At 34.2% G+C, this 23,561-nt stretch overlaps 1 protein-coding gene across 24 annotated transcripts in view; it reads left to right on the top strand.

Moving 5' to 3' along the window:
* The window catches only part of LOC120542147 (protocadherin alpha-C2-like), a 503,189-nt gene that overhangs the window by 273,990 nt on the left and 205,638 nt on the right, over positions 1-23,561 (top strand). The window contains exon 1 of one of the 24 annotated variants that reach the window (XM_039774372.1): positions 13,701-15,841. The exons of the other annotated variants lie outside the window; for them this stretch is intronic. Coding sequence (XP_039630306.1) covers positions 14,141-15,841 — 1,701 coding nt within the window. The 5' untranslated portion in view covers positions 13,701-14,140. Of the gene's footprint in view, positions 1-13,700; positions 15,842-23,561 lie in introns of those variants that run through there. 24 annotated transcript variants of the gene reach the window in all.

Consider the following 23,561-nt stretch of genomic DNA (forward strand, 5'->3'; position numbering starts at 1 on the left):
TCATTTGATAAAGTATTGTTTTTTTTTTTTTTTAATAACGTTTAGTGTTGTGGGGACACATTCACTACTAATTTGGCTTTGCCATGCCTTTACTTTCAGCACTATCAGAAGTTGTTCTTTTTTTCTTCCTTTTGTTAAATGAATTGCTACTGTATGCAACAATTAACTGAAATGAGACAAATTAAAGGCATGACTTTCTCATTAAGATTAGACATGAATTGACATTGATTCTTTTCTTGGAGCATGTCACCCACTGCATCATTTTTGAAACCACTTCTGCAGCAGACAGACTGAAGCTCCTTAGGCCTGACCCTGAATCTCAGTAAAACAGCAGAGATCACTGTCAACTGCAGGAAAGTCATACCATGCCACCCAGTTCCACCTTTCTGTCAATGACTCAACAGTAGCACAACATTCCCATGAGTGCAGATAACAAATAATCACTTCTGGCCCCAGCACACTTTCTGGTTAGTCCTCAGCGGACAGACGTGATGTCTCTTCTGACTGCTCATAAGAAGCGTTCACCTCCCCTTTTCTGCCTCACCACTGTAAAGAGGCAGCACAAACAGTGTGTTGATCACCTGAGTCTCTGTCTTGTATACGGATAGTATTGCTTCAGACCAGATTGTCCTGTAGTGAAATGTCAGAGCAGCTGAGAAAATCATTGTGCCATCTGTTCCTCCCATATTGAAAGTCTACAGGAGTTACTGCCAAAACAGGTCTATCAACATTATCAAGGACACCACACTCATGCAGAAGTTTAATCCCACAAGGGGGCCTTTAGCCCCTTACATAATGATTAGTCTGTTAATACAGTGCAATAAAACAGACATATCTGTGCAGTAGAGAGGTCATTCTCTTTTTACTTTTGTTATTCTGAAAGTTCTTCTTGTTTATTCTGGTTGTTTCTTTACTCTTAAAAAGGCAAAGTGACATAATTTTGCTTTGCTGTGCACTGCTGTCTGTAGTTTCAAACGATAAATAAGCTAAACCTTGAAAATCATAAGTTTAACATAGAACATCTAATAGTTATCATTTTATGTGATACCTACTCATTTTGTGTGACTATGCTAATAGCTTTTTTTATAAGTCTATTCAAATTCTTTAAAATGTATTCAACTGAACTTTTAACATTGGTCATTTTTAGTGGATTTTAAACCATAAGAAATTTTAATATTTGTAAAGCACATTTTAGGCAATTCAGCTTGTTGTAACTTCACTGTTGTTTAAGATTACTTATCTTGTTGATTCTTTGCTGTCAGTATAATTAGAAAATCCCAAGGCAGTGGCTAATCAGCATTGTTAATTTTTTAAAACTCTGTGTAAGGAAAACATTTGTGTGCTTAAATATAATATTTAAAATAGCATTTTCTTCCATCTTGCATCACTTAATGCAGAATGTTCATGTCATTTGGTCAAGTTTAGACACCCAAAATATCTAAACAAAAGGGGCATTATTATAAATCTGAAAATATGATTTATTTTATGATTTTCTGTGATGAATTCTGTTTCTTTTCTGTACAGTACTATAATTAAACTTAGGTTTTGATGTTTCGTCAAGTTATTTGACAACTGTTCAACTCTGCCTGCAACTATTAAATGAAGTTCAGAAACGGGTATGGAACTGTTCATAGTAATTATGCTGTTTATTTCAATCTACTACTGGATTTTCTTCATTTTTGAAAAATTTGTCAAAAGTCACTCATCATTCATCTCTCATCACTTGTCACTCATTACTTCCCACCCACCATACATCAGTAGAGACTTTATTAATAATTAATTAATTAATTAGATTAGAATTTGCTTCTAAGAATATTTAATAAATGGTTATTTTTCATTTCCAGTTACAATATGTAAGCTCAGTTTCAAATATTTTGATCAATCACAATGGCTTAGAATTAATAGAAATTAGCTCCTTTGATGAGGAATGACATGTCCATTTATTTGATTTATATGTGGGCATTCCATCTTTCTGGCAACCAAGGGAGCGAAACACAAAATGTACCATCCTGTGGTGAGTGGTATATGGAAAAATGACAGTTTTGATATACAGTACATGAACAATTGTAATGAGTTACTAAGTATTATCAATCTTTAAATGCACATTCATGTAGCTTGCTTTCTTTCTTTATTACAAAAAGTAATTTATGTAGATATATATTATTATGTTTAGCATATCTCTGATGTGTTTGTGTTTGATACTTAACATATGGCATCCAAAAAGAGTAATACAGCATCTCCAATGAAAACCAAGCAATTGGAAGTTATTAAATGTGATACAACCTTCATTTTAAAGAAATGATTCATGAAAAGATTCATGTTGAAATGCATTGCTTCATCATCACTTTAGTGCTCTTTGTATAGATAGACTACATGCATTAGTAGAAGTAGATTGGCTACAGGCAGATTTTCTCTATTTAAACTTCACAATTCTTTCTATAACGATAAACATACTAAACTTAGGCAAATTATTTTAAAACGAGTCATAATTATTGGTGTAGAGGGCAATTTCATGAAGTTATTATGCATGTTCTGGGCCTTTAAAGATTATTGGTTTGAATTTTGAAAATAATGGGGCAAGCTTTAACAGAAATTAAGACCTTCCTCTTCTTTAAAAGCAAGCGAAAAATACGAAAGGATAAAAAGAGTAGCACTGTATAAAATTGCAACAGTCAGCTTCTAAATATAACTCCCAGTAGTACTAACATATGCACCCCAGTTTTCAGTTTATTGCCTTCCTTTGTTCCTTCTCAGCAGTCCGATGCTTCAGGCTTTCAGTTTCCTTGCTTGTTTCACGCCAGCTAAAAGATAGTCACGTGATTCCCGTTCGCGGGAGCTGTCCAGCATTACAGTTGTTTGAAACAAGAAACCAAGCCATCGTTCACGTTCCAATATACAAACTTAAAATTTAAATTAAGCCGCACTTTACAAACTTGTATACTTCAGATACAGTGCAGTTTTACAATTATTTAAATATTGATTTATTTTTCTTGTATCTGATTTTATCTTATAAATGTATATATGAACGTATTTTTGCTATCAATTTGTTAGAAAGAAAGTAATCTAATTTGCCCCTTTTAGTTTTTTTTTAACATTTTATTAAAATTAAATACCATTCCATACACGCAAGTCAAGTTTAACAAAACCTGGTTCTTAACAAATCATCCCCCACCTATGAGAAAGAGGGTTAGCCAACAGCGTAAATCTTTAATAATAGTAAAAATATGCAAATAAATAAATGAATCAAAATAAATACAATAAAAAAAGGGAGAGAATCTGCCTCCTAAATTTAAGTGCATATTCATTTAAATGGGTTGATTTAAAAATTTTGACTTTCAAATCAAAATTTTTACAAAAATTTACATTGTTAATTTTTTGCATGTACTTAATGGGACTTTGATATGAAACTAATCTTTAGATGTATTTCACCCTTGAGTGAATTTTGCCACATGGTGATATTCGGCACTCAACATATTAGAAATGTGAAAGTGATATACAATAAATTTTTAATGCCATCTTTAAGTATTAAGAAATGCATTTTTGATAAATATTTTTTTTAACAACCTGCAGTCAATGATACTTTTAGTTAAAACCATTCTAATTAAAGAATTAAGATTTTATCTTATCAACTCAATATTGTAAAGTTAAATTTCCTTGTTATCTTTCACATTACTTCCCACATATTAAAGCAACTGATTGGTGCTTCACTTGATAGGTGATGTTCCATAATTCCACTTCCCAGGTTTAAAACACTGATTGAAAATGATTATCCATCCATCATGAATAACCGCTGAATCCGAACACAGGATCATGGAGGGTCTGCTGGAGCCAATCCCAGCCAACACAGGGCACAAGGCAGGAACCAATCCAGGGCAGGGTACCAACCCACCACAGGACACACACAAACACACCCCCACACCAAGCACACACTAGGGCCAATTTAGAATCGCCAATCCACCTAACTGGCATGTCTTTGGACTGTGGGAGGCAACCGGAGTGCCTGGAGGAAACCCACGCAGACACGGGGAGAACATGCAAACTCCACGCAGGGAGGACCCGGGAAGTGAACCCTGCACCACCGTGCCACCCTGAAAATGATTATTACGTGTTAAATATATTCACTAATATTTTGAACAAGGCTGTGAAATTTGATGTTCACTCTGGGTTCTAGTCTGATTTTAGCTGACATAAGCTTCCTAATATAAAATATTCCTATGTAACTTATATTATTTAATTTGAAGCAAGTGCACAGGGTACTGAAATGATACACTTTGCCTTGCTTCTATGGGAAAATTACAGAATAATGCATTTTAAAGTGAATCTTGGTACTTAGAATACATGAATGGCTTCCTGTTTCATCACAAAAGTGCATTTGTGAAACTTTGAGCTTTGCTAGCTTTTGAGGATATGAATTATTTATGTGTTACCAATAAAATGTAATATCTTCAAGCTATCTTATATACATGTCCAGGTCTTATTTATTTAGTGCCTTTTCTTGTTCGTTTTGATGTACAGCAGGACACAAGTCTTTTACAAATCATATTTACTCTCACGCCCACACTAATTTATAACAAGCAGACTTAAAGTCACCAAATAGCAAGAATACATAATTGTTTATTTTATGGAGAAACATGTAGGCTAGAAATCTCAATTAAATTTCTTCCAGCGATTTTGCAACATCACTAACCAATAAGTCAGTGTACTGGCTCGTTAGTTGTGTTAAATGTCCATCAAACATTTCAAAGTATTGATTAATAAATCCTCCACTTGCTTTAATTGATTATGTATTTGTTTATTAAAATTTTATAAATATTCTGTTTGATCACTGGATTCTATTTAAGTCTTGAGCATTTTTTTTTTTTTACTTAAAATGATATTCAGGTCTTCAAGTCTTAAAATTAAAGAGTAGTTATTCAAACTGATGATATCATGAAGGCATTGTTGTTTCACAAAAAGAACAAACCTCATTAGGTTTCCATAAAGAACTTTTATTTATTGCGATTCATATCAGGCAATGTAAATAACATGAATAGATGATAATAGATTTGTAAAATATTAAGGGGTTACTGATGTAAAGTGACTCTTACTGCTTACACTAACACTGACCAAGCTCAGGTTTTCTTGATGTCTGTATCCTGCTAGGTGGCCTACTATATATAAAATATTTTTCTTTTAACCAAGTATGAGGAACCTTTTCAAAGCCCAAAGAAACAATTATTTTTTTGGAAAGAATGTTCCCCCGAATTGCATGGTTCCTTGTCAAGCAATTGTTCACAGAGGAACCACACAACCCACTAAAGTACCCTTTTAGAACAATTATTGTTAAGAGCATATCTGTTATTTCACTGTTTGGATGTAAAAATAAGCTGTGAAATTTACATTAGAGATTCAATTATTATGTTTTTGACACATGGCTATAATTTTTTACTTTATCTGTTTTGTTCTTTACTCACATTAATGGATATTAAAGTGCTTGCTTATTGATTCACACTTTAAAATTATGCATGGTTTTTGCCATTGTTCACATTTGCTGATTGTATTTAATATTATTTATTTTAATTTTTATTTTATCTTGGCATATCTACTAAAAGTACCACTCCGTCTCATAAAAATGTATCAATCTGATAAAATATTTCCCAAAACTTATGATAGTAATGTGACTAGTTTTCAATGGTTCATTGTTTACCACACACAGAATATTACCTGATGATTACATAACATATGAGAGTGTATGATGTCAAAACTTACAGTTTAAAGGTATGAGCACAAAACACAATGTTGTTCCAGGTTCACAATTTCCTTTTGCCTCATTTGTATGCATAAATCACCTCAAAAACACAAGAAGATAAATATCCAAGATGACTTGTTTTGTTTTGATATTCTAGCTTTACTCATATCAGAAAAGTGAAGAAAGCTCATCACAACTATTGTCTATAATTGTGTTTTCTTTGAAGAAACTCAATTTCTGGCTACATCCATACTAATATGTTTTCATTTAAAAATTGTGTTTTGATAATGGTATCTGTTCACGTTAGAATTTTTACATTATTAACAAAAGTATGTTCTTCGACATTAACATGAATGAAAACTTATATGATGTAAATGTCCACATATGCTATATAGGCATAAATAAGCACACAAATTCTTAAAGGGATGATAATGCCAACAGCCACAGGATTTACTGTAATCTGAAAACTGAAGCAGCTTATATATTGTTTGCCTTTTGCTCATGTATACAGCATTACATACATACAGGTAACTAGTACCTTGGAGAGCAACTCATCTTTGTTCACTATTTTGGAAAATGGTTTTCTTCCATGAAAAGTGGACTTAACAGGGAATGAGACATTGCACAGGCTGCGAATAGAGAAGGCCTGCTTAATAACTACAAACAAATCCAAGTGCAATTGGAGTCTGTGTTTGAGAATTCTTCATTTTCACCTGTCCACATTATAGCACTGAGCCAGTGATTTCAAAAGATTATGGATATGGAGAGCTTTTTCTGAAGGTTCCATTTTCAGGGGTGAACAAAACTAAAGTAGTGCGGATGAAAGATGAAAATGGACACCAACATTTGTCTTTTTAAAAAATAAAATAGTGGCATGAACATAATGTTAGTGTCATTAAACAAATTTCAACACCATGCAAGTCTTCATGCACTGACTGGAAATTTCTTAAGAAATAACTGATTCTCATTGACAAGTGATTCATGTTGCTCAGTGAACATTTCCCATAGAGCTACATTACATTTCTGAAGATGTGGTAACTTTACTTTAGCAGTGGCAGCCTTGCTTCATTTTTGGGGTTTAATTTTCAATTATGGGATGGCATACATTCATAATTTTTTAGTATTGCCATTAATTTATGCAGAATATTGTAGCTTTCATTTATTTAAATATAACCATTCTGAGACAACAACAAATGTAGGAAAATGCTTTTCTATTATTAAACATTATTCAAGCAAAACTGTTTTTATAGTGCTATCTGATCTTATGAGTCTCAGATGCTTACTAATTTAGACCACTAATGATAAATGAAATGTTTGTGTCCTCAGAGACCAAATACTTAAACATAAATGACAGCACTTTGCACCTGATCTTTGTACTTCAATTATTTTGTTTTTGACACATAGCTATATTTTTTTTTTACTTTATCTGCTTTTTTCTTTACTCATATTAATGGATATTAAAGTGCTTGCTTATTGATTCACACTTTAAAATTATGCATGGTTTTTGCCATTGTTCACATTTGCTGATTGTATTTAATTTTATTTATTTTAATTTTAATTTTATCTTGGCATATCTATTAAAAGTACCACTACGTCTCATAAAAGTGTATCCATCTGATAAAATATTACCCAAAACTTACAGAAAACAGAATATTACTTTATGATTACATAACAAATGAGAGTGTATGATGTCAAAACTTACAGTTGAGACTTTAGCAGAAAACACAATGTTGTTCCAGGTTCACAATTTCCTTTTGCCACATTTGTATGCGTGAATCACCTCAAAAACATAAGAAGATAAATGTTCAAGATGACTTGTTTTGTTTTGTTTTGATATTCTAGCTTTACTCACATCAGAAAAGTGAAGAGAGCTCATCAAAACTATTGTCTATAATTGTGTTTCTTTGAAGAAACTCAATTTCTGGATACATCAATACTAGTACGAGGGATATCCAGAAAAAAAGGTTACAACAGCTGTTAAAAATCGAAAAATGAATATATTTCAACCAAATTTACAGGGTATGTTCCAAAATATGTGTTTATTTCTCAACATAATCGCCGTCAACTTCGATGCACGTCTTCAGCCTGGGCACCAGCTTTTTTATACCCTCATCGAATACGCTCCGCTCCACCTCCAAAAGCCACTTCTCCACTGTCTCCTTCATCTCCTCATCGTTGGAAAAACGTTTCCCACCCAAGAATTCTTTCAGTTTGGTGAAAAGGTGAAAATCTGAGGGCGCAAGGTCCGGGGAATAGGATGGGTGGGTGGGTAACAATATCCGATCCAAAGGACACAAGCAGGTCCTGAGTCACACGAGCAGTATGGGGTCTGGCGTTGTCGTGAAGGAGGGACACACCACGAGTCAGCATTCCCCTCCTTTTGTCTTTAATCTTTTTTTTCAATTTTTTAGGGTCTCACAATATGTTTCAGCATTGAAGGTGGTCCCTTTGGCCATGAAATCCACCAACAAAACCCCTTTTCTGTCCCAAAAGACAGATGCCATAATCTTCCACTCTGAAAACTGAACTGGCTGATGGGGAATGGGTATGGCGCCATTGTTGGGACTGTCTTTTGGACTCAGGAGTATAGTGACATATCCAAGTTTCGTCTCCAGTCACAATAGAGTCAAGGAATGCCTCACCCTCGATTTCATAACGCTGAAGAAATTCACGTGCAGCCAAAACGCGATTTTGGCGATGTTCTGGAGTCAAGCTTCCTGTAACCAAGTTTTTCTGAGGCAATTTCACCCATGAGACTTCGTGAGATGTGTGGGAACATTTCATGAAGGGTGTCAATCATCACACGATGATCACTGCAAATTTTTTCATCAACTTGCTGCAGAAGCTGTTCTGAAACGAGAGACGGCCTCCCACTCCTTTCTTCGTCATGAGTGTCAGTGCGACCTTCTTTGAACGACCTAACCCACTTGTAAACATGCTGACGTGACATTACCTCAGGTCCATAATTTTCCACAAGCTGACAATGGATCTCGGCCGCGGATTCGCGACGCAAAGTGAGGAACTTGATGACCGAACGAATCTCGCATCGGCGGTAGGTGGAGCAAACGGCCTCAGCAGAGGTTAACGAACTCACTTGCTGTGATGACATTTCACAACTGACTGACGCGGTCCTGGGCTTATTTTGACCGTTAGGACCCCCCTACACACAGGTGTGCCAACCTTCGAAAAAAAAATTCCCTGCACCCTCCAGGGCACTTGTAACCTTTTTTTCTGGATATCCCTCATATCTTTTCATTTAAAAATTGTGTTTTGATAATGGTACCTGTTCACGTTAGAATTTTTGCATTATTAACAAAAGTATGTTCTTCCACATTAACATGAATGAAAACTTTTATGACGTAAATGTCCACATGTGCTGTACAGGCGTGAATCAGCAGACACATTCTTAAAGGGATGATAATGCCAGCAGCCACAGGATTTACTGAAATCTGAAAACTGAAGCAGCGTACAATATACATTGTTTGCCTTTTGCACAAGTATACAGCATTAGATACATAAAGGTAACAAGTACCTTGGAAAGCAAGTCATCTATGACCACCATTTTGGAATATGGGTTTCCTCCCTAAAAAATACCTTTTATGTTTTAGCCAGTCAGAAAATGAGGTATTGTAATGAGCAGGACACAATTAGGGAAGAGTTGCTTAATAAGCAGAAACAAATCCAAGTGTTCTTAGAGTCTGCATTTTACAAGTCTTCCTTTCGACTCATCCACATCACTATGCCGATCCAGCATTTTCAAAATTCTACAGATCTGGAGAACATTTTCAAAAGGCTCCATTTTCAGAGGTGACAAATTTTAAGGTAGTGTGAATGAAAGATGAATGTGGAGACCAACATTTGCGTTTTTAAAGAAAACATGCAGATAGCAGTGTGAACCCGCAACCTTAGTGTCTTTTAACCAGTTTTAACAACATGTACAGTATGTCCTCATGCACTGACTGGGAATTTATTAGAGAATAATTAATTCTCATCGACAAGTGATTTTTATTAGTCAGAGAGCTACATTACATTTCTACAGAACTGGTAACTTTACTTTAGCTGTGGGAGCCTTGCTTCATTTTTGGGATTTAATTTTGACTTGCGGAGTAGCATACATTTTTAATTTTTCACATTATAAGAAATGGTCATTCATTTTACAGTGTAAAACTGTTAAATAGCGATGGCTAAAAACTGTAAAATGGTATAGCAACACTGAAGCACCAAAATGAAATGTAGAGACAAATACAATATTTTTACATTGATAATCCATAAGAAATATATTCTATTTCTGTGATAAAAATGGGAATGGAAGGAAATCATATCATATCTTCCATTTTACTATAACAGGCTGTTTAAAGAAGAGTTGCTGATTGTTGACTCTGTCCGATGTGCTCTAATCCACTGTCATGTGATGACCAATGATTTATATTCTGTAACTTTAAACAGCTACTTTATATCAAGTTAAGACAAAATCATCATAACTATTAGCATTATGTAGCTGTTTCTTCAGTACTGCCTTTAATTAATGTGCACTTGAGGTAATGTAAGATACCAACATTGATGGACTGAAAGCCAGAAGTCTACGTGACTATCATCATCAGGTCCTTCCATGAAAACCCTAAATACAAAGAGGACTGTTTGACTTATGTTAGGTAGATTGCCCAGAGGGGACTGGGCGGTCTCTTGGTCTGGAACCCCTACAGATTTTATTTTTTCTCCAGCCTTTGGAGATTTTTTTGTTTTTTCTGTCCACCCTGGCCATCGGACCTTACTCTTATTCTATGTTAATTAATGTTGACTTATGTTTATCTTTTATTATGTCTTCTATTTTTCTATTCATTTTGTAAAGCACTTTGAGCTACATTTTTTTGTATGAATATGTGCTATATAAATAAATGTTGATTGATTGATTGTATGGTTTCCATATAAGATTCCATTTTTCAGAACATCCATATTTTCTAGGTTTTGTTTCATGGCAAAAAATTGTACATTTTTACACAGTTACAATATCTGCATAAGGGAATGCAACCTTTAACTATATTTTTCTTGGTGAACTGCACACCTTTGCACAGTGTGGACAAAAACCTAAACAGAACTTTTTCTCCCAAGTTTTAAAGATTTTCTGAGGTTTTGGAAGCTGATTTATGGTGGGTTGTTTTCGATAAAATGGCAAACCTGTGGCACACCATACATCACAAAAGCAAACTTTTCTTATCCATCACACAACATGCTGTAACTTTATTGATCGTTGAACTCTTTTCAATGTATAAAATTAAATGGCATACCAAGTTTCTCATTGATTGTTGTTACTTCACTAAAGCAAACGGTGACCTTCTGACAGCATTTTTGATAGTTTAATGATTGACAACATTTTAGAATATCCATTCACTGTTAAATCTTCATTTCTATTTTAATGTTCTCCAAATTATCAAAAGGTATTTACTGTATAATACACAGCTTCAAAAAGTTATACTGTAAACCTAAATATACTGTCACCATGTTTTTATTGTAAAATTCTGGCAACCACGGCTGCCAGTGTTTTTCTTTTTCTGAAAAATATAACTTTTTAAACTTTGTTTAAACAATGCAGTATTGCTTTTACTTTATGTGGATTGTCCATTTTAGCATTTAATTAATTGTAATCATTTTGAGACAAATACAAATGTAAGTAAAATATATTTCAATTATTATACATTATTTGAAAGGTACATCCAAGTAAACTGTTTGTTTCCATAACAGAACCAGCGCTATCTGTTCTCAGATGCTTACCAATTCAGCCCACTAATATTAATAGAGTTTGTGTGCCCTCAGACAGCAAATGCTTAAATAATTATAAACACCAGCACTGCATACTTGATTATTGCACTTCAAGTACAACATAAGGAAATATAACTTTATTGAGAAGCTCTAATCCTAACCACTTTGGAAAATGTGGAATGTTTAAGTAAACTGTTTTTCTGAAAAAAAGAATATATTTCAGATTCTACGAGTATTAATGGGAATTACTTTTTAAACCATTTCCAAAGTGACATTAATGTTAATGTGAGCATTTACTGAAAAGTTTACCAGCTTACCTATTTTATTTAATTTAAATCCCTTTACTTTAATTTTCATCACAATTTCTTGCCACTATTTATATACCTAAAAATACCAGGAATTTTACCATAAAATCATCATAAGCCTATGAATCCTCTCATGTCAAAAAATTATGCCAAATAAAACAAACTCTCTATGTAATCAAAAAGGAACACAACTTATAATCCATCCATCCATTATCCAACCCACTACATCCTAACTACAGGGTCACAGGGGTCTGCTGGAGCCAATCCCAGCCAACACAGGGTGCAAGGCAGGAAACAAACCCCGGGCAGGGTGCCAGCCCACCGCAGACAACCTATAATACTGATTAATATAATTCACATTGTATATTATTGCACGCCAAACTATTATTTCTTTCCTTTCATGCTTTCATCAGTTAGCACTTCTACCTTGCTTGTACCTATTCTAGCTAAATTGCCCACCACAGACTGGTCATTCTGGCCCCCTAATCATCCCCTGTCTCCAACTGGCTAACTACGGCTCACCCTTTCAAGGGACAGCTAGTATGTGGTGGGCAAAGTGGCTCAAAAATGGCTGCTGTCAGATCATTTAGGTGAACGCTGCACATGAGTGCTGGTTGAAGTGGCTCCCCACTCACTGTGTAAAGCACTTCGGTAGTGAGAAAAGCACTATATAAATGTAAAGAATTATTATTACCTCTAGCCATATTTCTTGAAAGATTGGTTATTTTCTCCATAAACATTAAGGTGTGACTGAGTAAAAATCAGCTTTGTATTTGAAATTGCAACTTACCATTTTCAATAAAGGTTAGTAGAATTGGAATTTATTTATTTATATTAGACAGCTCTGTAGCAAATTATTGTGGATAATGGAAAATGCTTTTCATCAAAGGAAAGACGAATATATTTTTTTGATATTAAAACACCGCAGATGTAAAGTGTGTTGTTTTTTTTTTCAATGGTAGGTTCAATACCACATAGATGCTCAAATCATACAGGATGCACAATAAGTACACTATCGACAATGCATTATGCACATCAAGCTAACAATGGCAAAACATCTTTTTATTCATACATTTATTTTCCAGGTCAGGAGCCAACCCTGTATGGCAAGAATGTTACCACAGTGCATAACAACCTGCACAAGCACTTACACTCAGACTTCACTATTTTATTTGTGCCAATCAACCTGTAAAGCAAGTTCTGATGGAGGAAACCAAGCGTACAAAGAAAACTGAGAGGCAGAAAAAAACAGTAAACTACAGATATTTGGACTGGAATTTAAATTCAGAAATAGATGCATTATTATTGTTATTATTATTATTATTATTATTATTATTTTTTATTATTATTTTTAATGTTGGACATTTTAAAAGATATTTTAAATTCAGTAAACATTACAGAAAAGGTAACTGCAGTACCACAGTTTAGCACACGGTGTCACTGCCTTCCAGCTTTATAATAATTGCCAACCAAAAAAAAAAAAATTACGCCCTTCCCTCATTTTCTGTCGATAACTCCCAGAAATCTGTACAAGAAAACAACATGCGATGATTTTTTTCTTTACTGAATAACTGGAAAAGCTTTACTTTGAAGAATTTATATCATATTCTTCAGATTGCGAGTCTGTGTGGCATGAATGACTACGTGCATCGAAAAGCTGTTTTGTTTTATTTAATATGCTAACAATGAGGGGATTGCGTGTCTTCAAACAAGCGGTGATTCTTTCGGCACTCGTTTCCTGCTTTTGGAAATACTCATTTGCCTATCTTCGTTATTCTGTTCCGGAGGAGTCAGCATCAGGGACGATTATCGGGAACATTGTAAAGGATTTGGGACTGGATATTAAAAATATTGAAGGCCGAGGATTTCGAGTCATTTCTGGATTGAAAGAGCAGCTGCTGCAGGTAAATCACAAAACCGGAGTCCTGTTTGTAAATAATGTAATTGACAGAGAAATGTTATGCGATAGGGACAAACCTTGCTTCCTAAACGTTAAGATTATTATAGAAAACCCTTTGGAAATACATGAAGCTGAAATTGAAATTACAGATGTAAACGATAATTCACCTGCCTTTCCCGACAAGAACAAAAGCCTGGAAATTTCAGAATCCACTCCAGTCGGCTCACGATTCACATTAGAGGGGGCCGTTGATCCCGATTTTGGTTGAATTCCTTAAAATCCTATCAGTTGACTCAAAACGACCATTTCGTTCTTCAGGTAAAAGAAGGCAGTAAAAGAAATAAAATCCCAGTTTTAGTTTTACAAAAAACTTTGGACAGAGAGCTCAAAGCAAAATACAATTTTTTGTTAACGGCCATTGATGGAGGGAACCCGTCACGATCTGGAAACATGAATATTACTGTAATGGTCGCAGATTTCAATGACAATGCTCCTGTTTTTACAGAAGAAATGTACTCAGTAACACTGGAGGAAAATGTTCCTGTAGGGACACTTGTCATACAGATAAACGCTTCAGATATGGACGAAGGCAGTAATGGGGAGATTTTTTATTCTTTTGAAAAATCTGATCAAAATATAGTAGAGGAATTGTTTGAGTTGGATGCTTATACTGGTGAAATAAGAGTTAAAGGTGTGGTAGATTTCGAAGAGAAAGAACTTTATGAGATTGAAGTAAAAGCTACAGATAGAGGACTTATACCAATGAGCAGTCAGTGCACTGCGTTAATTAAAATTAAAGACATGAACGATAACGCACCGGTCATAGAAATAACATCACTAACTAGTTCTGTAACAGAAGATGTAAAACCAGGTACAGTAGTTGGACTCATCAGTATTACGGATTTTGATTCTGGTGTAAACTCTAAAATAGCATGCGCCTGCTCTGATAACTTGCCTTTTGAGTTGAAACAGTCATTTCGAGAAAATCTGTTTTCTTTGGTAACAAAATCATATTTGGACCGGGAGTCTGCACCTCAGTATAACATAACAATTACTGCGAGGGATTTCGGAAATCCTTCTTTGTCGTCTTATAAAACTGTTGTTGTTAACTTATTAGATGTAAATGATAACAATCCTAGATTTTTACAAAACCCTTATGTTTTCTATATCATGGAAAATAACACCCCAGGAGCCTCGATTTTGTCAGTTAGTGCAGTAGATGAGGACACGAATGAGAATGCTCTTATCACTTACTATCTGCGGGAAAGTGAAGCAGTGGACAAGTCCGTGGTGCCTTTTCTGAGTGTCAATTCTAATAATGGACAAGTGTTTAGTTTCACAACCTTTAACTTCGAGGAACTGAAAAGTTTCACTTTTATGGTTGTTGCTAAAGACTCCGGAATGCCTTCACTCAGCAGCAATGTGACTGTTAACGTTTTTATTTTGGATGAAAATGACAATCCCCCAGTGGTCGTGTTTCCTTTGTCCCTGAATGGAACGGCACTTGTGCAAGAGACTATTCCAAGAAACGTAAAAGCGGGCTATTTAATCACAAGGATCCGAGCCTATGATGCCGATGTGGGATATAACGCCTGGCTTTCTTTTTCTATGGAGGAGGCTACCGATTCCTCACTTTTCAGTGTGGGGCGACATACCGGAGATGTTAGGACTCGTCGAGCAATAACTGAGTCTGATGTCACTGTACAGAAGATCACTATATTGGTTAAAGACAGCGGAAGCGTTTCTTTCTCTGCTTCAGCAACAGTAATCGTGACGGCTGCTGAAAATACCGAAGCGCATGCGTTGTCTGAAGTTAAATATAGCCCAAGAGAAGATGAACAAGACAATAATATGACATTTTACTTGATTATCCTTTTGAGCTCAGTGTCCTGTTTATTCATCTTTACTATCATCGCTTTAATTGCTTTCCAATGTCACAGAGCACATCGCAAATTTTTACATAAAAACTATTTAGGCGACGTCAACTACGCAGAAGTGAGTGACTCGCTTTTTCTTAGCCATCAGTATCAGACTGCGGAAGAACGATTTGTTTTTGTCGAACCAGGAATGAATAAAGATTCGGTGGTGGACTTGGGGAGCAATGCAAACACTCTCGTATTTCCTGATGGTAGAGTTAAACTTGCACAAATGGTAAGTGATCTTCCTTTCAAAATGAACTGTTGTTTATTTTTTAAAACATTTTATTGAATTTATTAATTAAAATTTTATAAGACTAGGTTCAAGTCAAGAACCCCCAAGAACCCCCTCCCACGAACAAGAGAGGTAGGCCAACATAGTGAAACTTTAATACTAGAAAAATAAGTAAATAAATAGAATGAAAAGTTGAAAATAATCGCTTTCTCAATTTGAATGTATATTCTAAAATGTTATTGATTAGATCCTGCCAGGTTTTAAAAAAGGTTTGTACAAATCCTCCAGTTTGTCTGTCCTTCTCCACACCAAAGAGCTGTTTAGTGTATTAGAAGAGATTGTGACACCCATGCTCTCTGAAAGGCATTTAAAGATTTTGGCCCAGAATGATGTTAATTTGGTGCATCCCTAAAATATAACCCAATGAGTTTGGAACTTGATTGCAACGTTCACAGATTGGATCTTGCCCTTGGAACATTTTGGACAATTTTAAACAAGACAGATATGCTCGATAGATGATTTTAAGTTAAATGATTGTATGCTTTGGATTGGAGCTTGAGTGAATTCTGTGCATTGCTGCCTTTCATTCTTCTTCCAAAAAATTGAGTGATCTCTGTTATTAAATCTTTAATGATTTCCTTCTTCCTTGTCTTCTTCGTTATTGGAATTTATTCCTGCTCTGCTTTATTTTCAAATCCCAGCTAGGATCAAAGATTTTATCATGTTCATTTGCACTGTTGGATTTTGTAATTCTTGGCAGCTTTATTTCATTTGATAATAACATTTAGTGTTGTGGGGACACATTCACTACTAATTTGACATAGTCACATGTTTACTATCAGCACTATCAGAAGTTGTTCTTTTTTCTTCCTTTTGTTAAATGAATTGCTACAGTATGCAACAATTAACTGTTTGAGAAATGAGACTAATTAAATGCATGACTTTCTCATTAAGATTAGACATTAATTGACACTGATTCTTTTCCTGGAACATGTCACTCACTGCACTACCTTTGAAACCACTTCTGCAGCAGATAGTGAAGCTCCTTAGGCCTGACCCTGAATCTCAGTAAAACAGCAGAGATCGTTGTCAACTTCAGGAAAGTCATGTCATGCCACCCAGTTCCACCTTTCTGTCAATGACTCGACAGGAGCACAACATTCCCATGAGTGCAGATAACAAATAATCACTTCTGGCCCCAGCACACTTTCTGTTTAGTCCTCAGCGGACAGACGCGATGTCTCTTCCGACTACTCATAAGAAGCGTTCACCTCCCCTTTTCTGCCTCACCACTGTAAAGAGGCAGCACAAGCAGTGTGTTGATCACCTGAGTCTCTGTCTTGTATAAGGATAGTATTGCCTCAGACCAGATCTCCCTGTAGTGAAACGTCAAAGCAGCTGAGAAAATCATTGTGCTATCTGTTCCTCCCATATTGAAAGTCTACAGGAGTTACTGACAAAACAGGTCTACCAACATTATCAAGGACACCACACTCATGCAGAAGTTTGATCCCACAAGGGGGCCTTTAGCCCCTTACATAATGATTAGTCTGTTAATACAGTGCAATAAAACAGACATATCTATGCAGTAGAGGGGTCATTCTCTTGTTTACTTGTGGTATTCTGAAAGTTCTTCTTGTTTATTCTGGTTATTTCTTTACTCTTAAAAAGGCAAAGTGACATAATTTTGCTTTGCTGTGCACTGCTGTTTGTAGTTTCAAATGATAAATAAACTAAACCTTGAAAATTATAAGTTTAACATAGATCTTCTAATAGGTATCATTTTATGTGATACCTGCTCATTTTGTGTAAGTATGCTAATAGCTTTTTTTGTCATACGTCTAATCAAATATTTTAAATTTATTTAACTGAACATTTAACATTGGTCATTTTTAGTGGATTTTAAACCATGTGAAATTTTTATATTTGTAAAGCACATTTTAGGCATTTCAACTTGCTGTAGTTTCACTGTTGTTTAAAATTACTTATCTTGTTGGTTCTTTGCTGTCAGTATAATTAGAAAATCCCAAGGCAGTGGCTAATCAGCATTGTTAATTTTTTAAAACTCTGTTTAAGGTAAACATTTGTGTGCTTAAATATACTGTAATATTTAAAATAGCATTTTCTTCTATATTACATCACTTAATGCAGAATGTTCATGTCATGGGGTCAAGTTTAGACACCCAACATATGTAAACAAAAGGGGCATTATTGTAAATCTCAAAATAGGATTTGTTTTATGATTTTCTGTTATGCATTCTTTTTCTTTTCTATACACTACTATAATTAAACTTAGGTTTTGATGTTTCATCAAGTTGTTTGACATCTGTTCCACACTTCTTGCAACTTTTAAATGGAGTTGAGAAACGGGTATGGAACTGTTTATAGTAATCATGCTGTTTATTTCAATCTACGGCTGGATTTTCTTCATTTTTGAAAGAAAAAAATGTATAGTTTGATTTTGTATGTTTATGCAACTAATGGTTGTTTAACGTGATGTCATTTTTAGGAAATCTACATTTCCTTCTTCTATCTTCAAACTACTACTAAGTGCTATGTAGTATTTGTCACAAGTCACTCATTCATCTCTCATCACTTTTCACTTGTCACTCATTACTTCCCACCCATCATACATCAATAGAGACTTTATTAATAATTATTTTGTTAATTTGATTAGAATTTGCTTCTAAGAATATTTAATAAATGTTTATTTTTCATTTATAGGTACACTATGTTTAAGCTAAGTTTCAAATACTTTGATCAATCACTCTGGCTTAGAATTAATAGAAATTAGCTCCATTGATAAGGAATGGTATGTCTGTTTATTTGATTTATATGCGGACATTCCATCTTTCTGGCAACCAAGGGAGCAAAACACAAAATATACCATCCTGTGGTGAGTGGTTACTAGATATGGAAAATGACAGTTTTGAAACTACAGTACATGAGCAATTTCAACGAGTTGCTAAGTATTATCAATATTTAAATGGATGTTCATGTAGCTTTCTTTCTTTCTTTCTTTCTTTTGTTCTTTCTTACAAAAATTCGTTTATGTAGATATATATTATTATGTTTAGCATATCTGATGTATTTGTCTTTGATACTTAACATATGGCATCCAAAGAGAGTAATGCATCATCTCCAATAAAATCCAAGCAATTATAAGTTATTAAATACAACCTTTCTTTTAAAGAAATGCATTATGAATTGCTTATAAGATGTCTGGCATGATGTTTGGTAGCATTTTAGTTTTAAGTCTTGAAAAGACTCGTGTTGAAATGCATTGCTTCATCATCACTTTAGTACTCTTTGTATAGATAGACTACATGCATTAGTAGTAGTAGAATGGCTACAGGTAGATTTTCTCTATTTAAACTTCATAATTCTTTCTATCACGGTAAACATACTAAACCTAGGCAAATGATTTTAAAACGAGTCATAATTATTGGTGTAGAGGACAATTTCCTGAAGTTATTATGCATGTCCTGGGCGTTCAAAGATTATTATTTGGAATTTTGAAAATAATGGGTAAGCTTTAACAGAAATTAAGACCTTTGTCTTTTTAGAAGCGAGCGAAAAATACGAAAGGATGAACAGAGTAGCTCTGTATAAATTTGCAACAGTCCGCTTCTAAATATAACTCCCAGTAGTACTAACATATGCACCCCAGTTTTCAGTTTATTGCCTTCCTTTGTTCCTTATCAGCAGTCCGATGCTTCAGGCTGTCAGTTTCCTTGCTTGTTTCACGCCAGCTAAAAGATAGTCACGTGATTCCTGTTCGCGGGAGCTGTCCAGCATTACAGTTGTTTGAAACAAGAAACCAAGCCATCGTTCACGTTCCAAAATGCAAACTTAAAATTTAACTTAAGCCGCACTTTACAAACTTGTATACTTCAGATACAAGCAGGTTTTACAATTATTTAAATACTGACTTTTTCACTTGTATCTGATTTTATCCTATAAATGTATATATGGACATATTTTTGCTATAAATTTGTTGGAAAGAAAGTAATGTTATTTGCCAGTTTTAGTTTTTTTTTTTTTTTTTTAACATTTTATTAAATGTCAAGTTAAACAAAACTAGGTTCGAAACTAATCATCCCCCACCTATAAGTAAGAGGGTTAGCCAACAGCGTAAATCTTTAATAATAGTAAAATATGGAAATAAAGAAATGAATCAAGATAAATAGAATAAAAATGAAGGGAGAAAATTTGCTTCCTCAATTTAAATGCATATTCTAAAATGTTATTAATTAGATCCTGCAGGCCCATTGAGGCTGAAACGTGATTGCAGCATTCACAGGTGGATATTGCTCTGGAAACATTTTGGACAATTTAAAATGAGACTGATGTGCTCAGTTTATAATTTTAAAATGAATAATTTTATGCTTTGTGCATATTGAGCTCGAGTGAATTCTCTGCATTGCTACCGTCCACTCCTTTTCTGAGATATTGTGTGAGAGACCCTTTTCCCAATGTACTCTGGGATATTGAAAGGGAGGGACTATAAAATGGTTTTATATATTAACAGAAATGCTGTCTGAGTTCTCAAGACTGATCAATATTTTTACAGGATTAGAGATAGGTTGGAGGTGAGGGATATTCCCCAGCTTTTGTTTAACAAAGTTTCTAATTTGAATGTAGTGAAAGAAATGTGTTACTGGAAAGTAAAATTTGGAGTGTAATTGTTTGTAGGATGCGAAGGCATTGTCTATGTACAGATCTCTAAGTGATTTAATCCCAAACTTGAAGTTTTACCCTTTAAATTGTTGCAATGATTTTTTCTTGTGAGGAGTACAACATGATGTTTATGTAGTGATTCAGAAATCTCATTACAAATAAAGAACATTTTGAGAAATGCTTAGAAAAGTTCATTGGATGCAAGTTTTGAATACAGAAAACTGTCACATATGCTCCAGCCCATCACTGGAAACACTCACTCTCTCACACAGACTCTCACACACACACACACACACACACACACAAACACAAACCTGCACAGTGCCAATTTAAATCAAAAAGCCTTACACTCACAAAGTGAACATGGAATTAGACATTGATTTTACTTTGGGATAACAATGTCCTCAACTGGAACGCCCATTTTAAATGGGCTGATTTAAAAGTTGTGACTTTTAAATCAAAATATTTACCAAAATTTACATTGTAAATTCTTTGTATGTACTTAATGAGACTTTGATATAAACTAGTCTTTAGACGTATTTCACCCTTGAGTGAATTATGCCATATGGTGATATTCGGTACTCAGCGTATATTAGAAGTGTGATACACAATACATTTTTAATGTCGTCTTTAAGTATTAAGAAATACATTCTTGATGAATACTTTTTTTCAAAAACCTGCAGTCAATAATACTTTTAGTGAAATTCATTTTAATTAAAGAATTAAGATTTTCTCTTATCATCTCAATATTGTAAAGTTAGATTTCCTTGTTATCTTTCACATTACTTCCCGCATATTAAAGGAACTGATTGGTGCTTCAATTGATAGTGATGTCTCATACTTCCACTTCCCAGGTTTAGAAGACTGATTGAAAACGATTATTACATATTAAATATATTCACTAATATTTTTAACAAGTTTGTGAAATTTGATGTTGACTCTGGATGCTGATTTTAGCTTGCATAAGCTTCCCAATATAAAGTATTCCTATGTAACTTACAGTAAATGTCCACATATGCTATACAGGCGTGAATCAGAATGCAAATTCTTAAAGGGATGATAATGCCAACAGCTGCAGGATTTACTGTAATCTAAAAACTGAAGCAGCTCATGCATTATTTGCCTTTTGCACATGTATACAGCATTAGATACATAAAGGTAACGAGTACCTTGGAGAGCAACTCATCTAAGTTCACCGAAATGGATATCTTCCATGAAAAGTGGACTTAACAGGGAATGTGGCATTGTACAGGCTGCGATTAGAGAAGTCCTGCTTAATAACTACAAACAAATCCAAGTGCAATTGAAGTCTGTGTTTGAGAATTCTTCATTTTCACCTGTCCACATTACAGCACTGAGCCAGTGATTTCAAAAGTTTATGGATATGGAGAGCTTTTTCTAAAGATTCCATTTTCAGGGGTGAACAAAACTAGAATAGTGTGGATGAAAGATGAAAATGGAGACCAGCATTTGTCTTTTTAAACAGAAAATAATGGCATGGACCTAATGTTAGTGTCGTTAAACAAATTTCAACACCATGCATGTCTGGAAATTTCTTAAGAAATAACTGATTCTGATTGACAAGTGATTCATGTTACTCAGTGAACATTTCTCATAGAGCTGCATTACATTTCTGCAGATGTGGTAACTTTAGCAGTGGCAGCCTTGCTTAATTTTTGATATTTAATTTTCATTTATGGGATGGCATACATTTAGATTTTTTTAGTACTGCCATTAATTTTTGCAGAATATTTTAGCCTTCATTTATTTAAATATAACTATATTGAGGTAACTACAAATGTAGGAAAATGCTTTTCTATTATTAAACATTATTCAAGCAAACTGTTTTCATAGTGCTATCTGATCTTATGAGTCTCAGATGCTTACTAATTTAGACCACTAATGATATATAAAAGTTTTGTGTCCTCAGAGACCAAATACTTAAACATAAATGACAGCACTTTGCGCCTGATCTTTGTACTTCAAGTGTAACATAAGGAAACAAACCCTTATGGACAAGCTTTAACCATATCACTTTGGAAAATGGGCAATGTTTAAATTAACTGTTTCTCTGAAGAAAAATGTTTTAGATTCTGGTTTTGGGGATTACTTTATAAAAGTAAAATTTCCAATGTTGGTGTGTGTATATTCAGTGATCAGTTTTTTTAGATTATCTTTGTGATGTAACTTAAAGCTCTTGATGTGAACTCAAATCAGAATTGTTACCACTGTTTAATTATCTAAAAACAAACTCATACAGTGTTTCTGATATAATCTGCATATGCCTATTAATCCTGTCATTTCAAAATATTATGCTCATGTAGTTGCTGTTTACATATCAAAAGTAGGTAATATAAAAGAGACTCTGTCATTAGCCACTAAAACACAATATTTATGTAACCAAAAAAGGCACTCAATATAAAATAATAATGTATTTCAGAGTGCATATTATTGCACTGTTAACTGGTGTTTTTTCCTCTCATGTTTTCATCATGAAACTCTTCTACCTCTAGCTGGATCTCTTCAATGATATGATAGATTATTTATTTTCACTGAGAACAAGAAAATCACCTTTATATTTTAAATTATCTATATATTATTTGAAAACTCAGTAGTAAATAATAGTGAATGGCAAGAGATGATTTTCATCAAAGGAAAGACTAATATATAAAACTTTGCAGACATTAATGGTCTTATTGTTTTAAATGAAAATCTACAGTTGCAGACAATTAGAAGCAGGAGGAAGACCTACACAGTTCATCAAATCATATAGGATATATAATTAGTACACTATCGACAATGCATTATGCACATCAAACTAACAATATCATCATATCCTATTTTTCATACATTTAATTTTTGAATCATCATATTTTAATATAGTGTACAGCCTGATACCAGACTTTTACATCTATTTAAAATGTCAGTGGGCACAACTGACTAACAACTGACCAACCTGTATGACACGAATGTTATCACAGGACATAAAAACGCCACATACCCGTATATTCTCAAATCTCTGCACTTTAGCAGTGCCAAT

The sequence above is a fragment of the Polypterus senegalus genome, chromosome 13 (assembly GCF_016835505.1).
Source record: "Polypterus senegalus isolate Bchr_013 chromosome 13, ASM1683550v1, whole genome shotgun sequence".
NCBI lineage: Eukaryota > Metazoa > Chordata > Cladistia > Polypteriformes > Polypteridae > Polypterus > Polypterus senegalus.